The sequence below is a fragment of the Seriola dumerili genome, unplaced genomic scaffold (genome assembly GCF_002260705.1).
Source record: "Seriola dumerili isolate Sdu_G_001 unplaced genomic scaffold, Sdu_1.0 BDQW01000312.1, whole genome shotgun sequence".
In the NCBI taxonomy this organism is placed as follows: Eukaryota; Metazoa; Chordata; class Actinopteri; order Carangiformes; family Carangidae; genus Seriola; species Seriola dumerili.
The window spans coordinates 828,642-836,045 of NW_019174567.1; the positions used below are offsets into that span (position 1 = coordinate 828,642).

At 41.3% G+C, this 7,404-nt stretch overlaps 2 protein-coding genes across 3 annotated transcripts in view; both read right to left on the reverse strand.

Annotated features, from left to right (window-relative positions):
- Positions 1-429: 429 nt before the first annotated feature.
- LOC111231685 (proline-rich nuclear receptor coactivator 1-like) lies at positions 430-5,269 on the reverse strand. Its single transcript, XM_022758900.1, has 2 exons — positions 4,644-5,269; positions 430-3,171 (listed from the first exon to the last, which is right to left on the reverse strand). Exons 1-2 carry the CDS (start codon positions 4,989-4,991, stop codon positions 2,728-2,730), a joined length of 792 nt encoding a protein of 263 aa, XP_022614621.1. The 5' UTR covers positions 4,992-5,269; the 3' UTR covers positions 430-2,727.
- A 2,016-nt stretch (positions 5,270-7,285) lies between these two features.
- LOC111231688 (cysteine-rich protein 2-like) overlaps positions 7,286-7,404 on the reverse strand; it is a 13,420-nt gene continuing 13,301 nt past the window's right edge. For both annotated transcript variants that reach the window (XM_022758905.1, XM_022758906.1), the window contains one exon: positions 7,286-7,404. This exon is cut by the window's right edge and continues 434 nt beyond it. The gene's annotated coding sequence lies outside the window, so the exon portion shown is untranslated.

Here is a 7,404-nt window from a genome sequence, read left to right on the forward strand (position 1 = left end):
TTTGTATGTTTTTATGATTCTGAAAAAATGTATATATTTTTTTTTAGGATTTAAGAGTTTAAAATACAAATTCTAAAAATAAAATCCTTTTTAGGTTTTTATTTTTATCTGATTATCTGTTTTTTCTTCACATTAGGGCCACATGTGAAAAAATGTTTGCTGTGCATAGCTCACACTGCCTTAGGGTTTCAGAAAAACCAAACAAAGGGCTAGCTAGCAGCTGGTAGCAGAGAGGGGCTGAAGCTAGCTAGAAGTGTAAAAGTAGGATCAAAATTCTACTTGTAACTTCAGTGTGTGAACTTTGACCTTCTGATGAAGGGCTAGAGGCTGAAACATTAGGATGATTAATAAACTGTGATGCTGAGCTTTTCACTCGAGAAGACACAACGATGTCTTCCTGACCTGTAAGAAACACAAAGCAACGTGTAGTCGGGGTAACCAATATTTTAATATAATTTAGATATGAAATGCTTCATAAAATTCTTTTTTCCAAATCGCGATAATGGGGGGGGGTCGTTAATATTCTTATTCTTAGAACTGGAATGACATAATGTTAAAACACTGCAATAAAATGGGCAGTTTTTGCTACATCAATACAATTTTCCATTTACATGACGTCACAGAGGTGAAGAGACGAGACCCAGCAGCTGCCTGCGTCCACAGAAACATTACAGTAGGAAAAAAAAGCACACGTGGTTCATGATCACATGATCACCTGTGACGAACCGAACACTCACTGCTCTCTCTGTAAACATGGAGTGATCTCAGAGAAATGAAGAAGAAAACATCATATACAGACAGTAAGACTGCGTCCACATGAAGCCGTGTCCTTTTTAAAAACGCTTGAAAGAGTGTTTTCCTCCGTCCACGCTTCAGCAACAGCTTCATCTCCTCGTCCTCTTTTCACCGAGCGAAGGGAGAAACTGTCATCAAGGCCGACGTCAGGTGAGGAGGGGACAGACCCTCGTTACAACTCATCTGTTTCTACTGCGATAACGATCTGATGGCAGCTCAGAAACACTACGTTAACCAGCAGCCATCAAATTACTGTTTTATCATTATGACTAAGGCTAAAACGAGGGAGGCCCCGATTGATCAGCCGATCCGATTTTCATTAAAAATACCTGATTGGTAGATGTGAATTAATGCTCCTACAGATCAGCTGTGGTTAATACTCCGGTGTCTGCCGCTGAGAGCAGCCTCGCCTCCCACCAACAGGCCGCCAAAACAAAACAACATGGCGGCCGTGTGGACCGTGTGTGAGGCTGATAGAACGTACGACATCTGCAAAGCTCCTTGAGTTTTTCATACTGTTCTGTTAAACAAAGTAAAAGCTGTTGGACGTCCCAGGTCACTACACAGCTAAACAGACTGACCAACCGCTGATCCAGCTGCTATGACGTAACAACGAAATGATCGGTATCAGCGGCAAGAAGGTGTGATTGGGGCATCGCCAGCTACAACTGGTCCTCATTTTAATTAGGGACTCATCAATATGTCAGAGTGACATACTGAAGTGTCTAATTTTGTCGAACCAACGTTCTTCAATCCGAACATTCAGTTTACTTTGAAATAAAACAGAAAAAAGCTGCAAATCGTCACGTTTCAGCAGCTGGACGCAGCAAATGTTTGGCTCCAGTTCAGTTGGTGACAACAGATGACCAACTGGCAGGAGATCGTCCTGGTGAGACAGCGTTTCAAAATGACTGTTTAGTAAAAGCTCTACATAGAGGTGAGAGAAGCAGCTGCTCAGTGTGGACAGAGCTCGTTTCAGACTGAGCAGGCTTCATGTGGACGTACTCTGGGTCAGTGCAGTGAGGGTAAAGAAAAAGCACTTGTTGTGGCTTTCTGCAGCAGCTGGCTGTGAGACTTTCATCTTCTCTTCAGCCCGTCAGCTTCACAGTCCCTGATTGGACTCCACCAGCTCGGGGGGTGGGGGGTGATCAGCTGGTAAACTCTATCCGAGCCATGTTGAAAGTGGACGTCACTCTGCTGTGTTCTGATGTGGCTGGTGAATTCATCGGACTGGCTGGTGAACCTTTGGATGGTCAGAGTGAAGTTTCTCGCCCGTCCACACGTTTGTTTTCAGTGCAAATCAGTAAGAAAAGTCTCGCTTTACATCCACTGTGCTTCACTCTGAAGGAGCTGTAACAAAGTGCCTCAGTTTCTCTTTTTTTTTCTCTTTTCTCTTTTTTTTTTGGAAAAAACCTCAGTAACAAAACTAGAATCTCAGTTAAAATAACAAGGAAAAATATACACAAATATATGTTTACAATATATTATGTACATTTACACAAGCTCTTTAAAAAGTCGATCAACACGAGGCTGCCTTAAAGAAAGTGCCATCGTCATTTTGCATAATGTAAACACGAGGCACCGACGGCGTTGCTGCTGGAGAAACTGTCTGCTCTTCTTTCTTTCACACCTCAAACTCCATCACAGTAAAGTCTCATCCTCTCTTTTCTCTGCCGACAGAAAGGCAGAAAATGTTCGATCAGAAGCCACTGACATACACGGCATGTCAGTCAGACCTCCAGCAACAACACGACGCCTCCTCAACACTCGCCGCGTGTTGGCTGATGGGAAACTGTACTAAAGTTCTTAAAAACTCCCGACATCATATCGCAGTGTGTTTAAGGCCAAACTCCATTTACTGAATTAAACTGTTTCCAGTTGTTGGCGTTGGTTGTTAATCAGATATGGGGTCGTTCTGCTCCGTGGCGGCGGTCATGACGTGTCTTGAACCTTCAGCAGCGACTTTAAATGAACAGTCATCTGCTCTCGGCTCTGGTTGCTGAGCTGAGGCTCGTTCTCTCCGACCCAGTGACTGGGCGGTTTGGGCAAGACGCTGGGTGAGGGCGGCTCGCTGAACTTGGCTCCAGCGTACACTTTCTCGCCATCTTTGAGGTATTCTGGTGCGGTTTCAGCGGGCGCGGCGCTCACGGTCTTAAGGTTGTTGGAGGCGTGGAGAGGTTTCTTCTGCTCCCGGGGTGGAGGCTTGTTGGGGCTGCTGCGATCCTTCTTCTTCGCGGCGTGGGAAGCAGCGGCGGTTTGGTCCTGCTTCGGCTTTTGGCTCCGACTGTTCACATTCTGGGTCAGCTGCTCGTGTCTGGGGTGGTTGCGGGAAGTTTGGCTTCCTGGCTCCAATCTGCCACCTTTAGATTTGAGCAGCTACAAAACACAAACAAACCGTTTTTAAATTCAACGACATGAGAGAAGTGATCCTGTCATTGAACTTTTGAAAACTGAATCAATATCATCATGTTGAGTATAAAAGTTTAGATTTGACCTTGAAACAAAATATGTCTTAAACCTTTAATAAAGATTAATTGGCCACTTACAGGTGTCATATCATGTTACATATACATATCAGTTGATAAGAAGACTTTACTTTTGTTTATCTGGGGATGGGGAAACAATAACTGAAAGTAGAACCATTGATGGAAAAACAGGGAAAATGACAGAAACACGGCACAAAGAGTTAGCTCCCCCCTCGGGGGTCTGGGAGTGGTTCAGCTTTGAAGACAGGGTCCTATCACCTGGTGGGAGACTTCATCTGTACACCAGTTTGGCCAAAACTCAGACCTTGATCAAACGTCTTTCACAACCCTCATGTCCCATCTTTTTGTCTTCTGTACCTGACCTATCAACAGACAAGTTACATCCTATAAAAAAATGTTTTCTACAAGTCAACAAGCCATTGCTCTGTTACAAAGCCGCACTTCCTGCACCATAAAACATCTGTGAGGCCTTTTCTAGTGAGTGTTACGAAACCTGAAACTTCCTCTCCTCTGTTGCTTGACAGACACGCCTGTCAGCAGTGTCAGCTCAGGGCATCTCACCTCGGTGAAGCAGCCGGCAGAAAGAGGAAGACGGGCTTGTTCATCACATGACTCCTGTTTACACCACAGGGATTAGTAACTGCGTCACCTCAAGCCGCCTCAGCCACAGATTAAATCCACTTCATTTCAAGACTACAATAACATTTTTTTTGTTTAATTAAGTTATACTAGTTATCTTTTTAATGACAACTTGTAAGCATGTCTTAAATAATAGTGATGTTAACAGGGTTGCATCTAAACATTACTTTCAACTACTGGTTATTTTCAGAGTTGATCACTGAGTCTTTTGGTTCATGAGATAATCATCTCTCAGCAAATATTCGTATTTAAGAAGTGAAAAATTGGGACTTTTACTTAAAAAATTACTGCTGTTGTCAACTAATTTTCTGTTGACTGACTAATAAATCAGAAAGCTCCCAGGAGAGGGGGGATATGTATGTTTTGGTACTTCACTTGAATATTTCCATTTTTTGAGGTTTGGACAAAACAAACGTTGGGCTGTGAGCAGCTGTGATGCCATTTCTCACTATTTTTGTGTTTGTAGTTTTTGGTTGGGTTACAAAAATAGTACCAGTTGTATACACTGAATAAAAATTACTATTATATTTTTTAAAGTGTGTTTTAGTGCCACAGTAATGGATCTGGGTATTTATGTTAACTCATGGTGATTTATCAAGAGCATAATATTAGGTTAAGACAGCCTTTACGTTGCCTGATAAAACGACTAACTTGTAATAACATGTTTATCATCTAACCCTGGAGGCCGAACGGATGATAGCGACTACAACCCAGGGAACTCACCTCTTTCCTGGCTCCCTGGTTGAGATGATGGAGGGTCAGTACGGTCTGTGTACCGGCAGGAAACTCGGTACCGGGCTGAGCCGCGGGTCTATTGGCGGACGGAGCCGTCAGAGTGTTGTTGTTGTTGTGGTCGGACAGGCGGACGTTGGGGCCGTTTCTCGGGGGTTTCTGGTGCTGGTGCAGCGGCGCCGCCGACCGCAGCTTCCTCCCCCCTTTCTTCAGCAGCGCCTGCCTCGCTTTGTTGCCCGTGTTCAGCCCGTCGCTGCCAGAAATCAGCGTCACCGGGTTGTTGTTTTCGACGTTGCCGATGTTGGTTTCATCGCTGTGAGCCGGAGATCCGTCCAACATTTCTCTGAAGCGGCGGAAACATAAACAGGCTGTGAAATTCCTTTGCAGCTAAGTTGTTTTAGCTAACAACGTCACAAGCTAACAGTTAGCTAAGTGGATAAAACACTTTTCTTATCCAAGTTGCCTTCCCGCGGAAATTATTTTTTAACGAATATAACGTTATATTGTCGTCTCACAAGTTCCCGGGTGTAAACCTGTCAGTTTTTAATCGTTTCTGCTGCTAAAAATGTCGACGGACTTCTTGTTCAGAGATGGCGCGTCTGTGTTAGCGAGCTGGGGAGAGCAGAAGTAGCACGAATGCTAAGTTAGCCGAAGGAAAAGACAGGACTTCCGGCGATGGCTTTCAAAATAAGACAAATGGGCAAAGCAAAAAAGATGCAGTGCGGACTGCAGAATCCGCAGTGCATGAAATGATCTGTTCAGCAGTAAAAAGTAACGAAGTACATTTACACAAGTACTGCACTTTTGAAGTACTTTGACTTTACTTCTTTTAATGCCACTTTACAACTCAGATGGAAATCTATCTGCCAGCTTTGGTTATTACAGATTTTCCAAATTAAGATATTCGCATGTACATGCATCAAATGAAGAGCTTATATAACATAATGTTTTGCTGGAAATTAAACCACCCGAGCTTAAACTATTAGTTAATTAATCCTTAAATTGATTGACAGAAGATTAATCTGCAATTTTAAGTCTTTTCTCATGTAAGAATACCAACATTTTAAGGCTCAAGCTTCTCAGCTGTAAAGATTTGAATATTCTTCCATTATTGCATCCTTAAGGTAAGTAAAGGAAGGGCTTTAGGCAGTAGCCTGAATTGAAGAAACAACAAAATAATTTGTGATGTTAACTGTTTGGTTATATTTATTAAAGATAAGAAAAACACAGAGTATTGGTACCTGTCTGTTATTTATGATATACTTACACTATTATTATATTGTTGGATTGTAATGCTTGTTTACATATGCATGAGCTTAATAGCTGTACTTTATTCATTTTCGTCACGTGTTACTGCAGTTGTTGTTGTTACTTTTATTCACACTATTATTTTGTAGATAAATTCTCCCAACTTCCGGTATTATTGTATGTAGCTTGATATAAATCTCGTTTTCCGGGTCCCCTGTTTCCAGTAAGAGGTGTAGCCAACCCCGTCCTGTCAGTGACGTTTTACCTTTCATTTGGCTGCACCTTTTCAAGGCAGAGCTCAATGTTCAGCTGCAGTGGGCGGGGTTAACTCTGTCAATAATACAGTGAGTAAATTAGTTAGTAAATTAAGTAGTTAACTAAAACCAGACCTGGAGAAACCGGATTACCAACCCACCAAAGAGCCTGTGTGGCAGGTGTAAGGTATTATTGTTATTATTATTATTATTATTATTATTATTATTATTATTATTATTTTCTCTCATAATCGATTCATAGTAAAAGAAAATGTAAGAAAATAGTGAAATGTATATATATATTACATGTTGGTGTCATGGTTATAATATTGAGCATGATAGAAAAGTCAAGTTTTAAGCAGGAGCCTATGGCTGGANTATTATTATAATTATTTTCTCTCATAATCGATTCATAGTAAAAGAAAATGTAAGAAAATAGTGAAATGTATATATATATTACATGTTGGTGTCATGGTTATAATATTGAGCATGATAGAAAAGTCAAGTTTTAAGCAGGAGCCTATGGCTGGAAATAATAATAATGCATGGCAAGATGTGATTAAAAAGAATGTGTCATGGTTATAATATTGAACATGATAAAAGGTTACATTTAACCAAGAGCTTATGGCTGAACATGGTAGTGGTTCATGGCAAGACCTGATTGAAGGGATGGTTCATGGTTTTCATGTGTTGGTGTAGCGGTTCATTAGAAAGAGTGAGTTAAGGAAGAGTAATTCATTGTTTTTATGTGTCTTCAGTTGGGAATATAAAAAATGATTGATCGTCTATTCTGTGTTCAACTGCTTTTGCCTGGCAGGTATAGAAGACGACAACAGACAGTGGCGGCACTTGTAGCGGCATGGCTGATTGAAGAGAATACACACTAAAAAATGCTAACGTGTCGTGCTCGTGTAGTTTTTCCACCTTTTATTTACTTTATCATTTTCCCCGGCAACGGGGCGTAACATTGGCACTTTTGTCATTTTTGTTTATTTTATGTGATTGTAAATTGAAAAATACGCTCTATATAAAGTAAGTCTTTCCTAATTGTAACTTGTGAGTATTGCTGCTGCTGTGTTGTAATAAATAGAGCATGTATGAACAAACACATCCACTGACACTGAGCACAGGTTTGATTTCACACAGTTTTACTGTAGAAAACGTTTGACCACAGAACCCAAACTCACCTTCATAACCATCAGTAAAAACTACGTCTCCTTCACTCTAACTTGTTCAAAAAACACTGACAA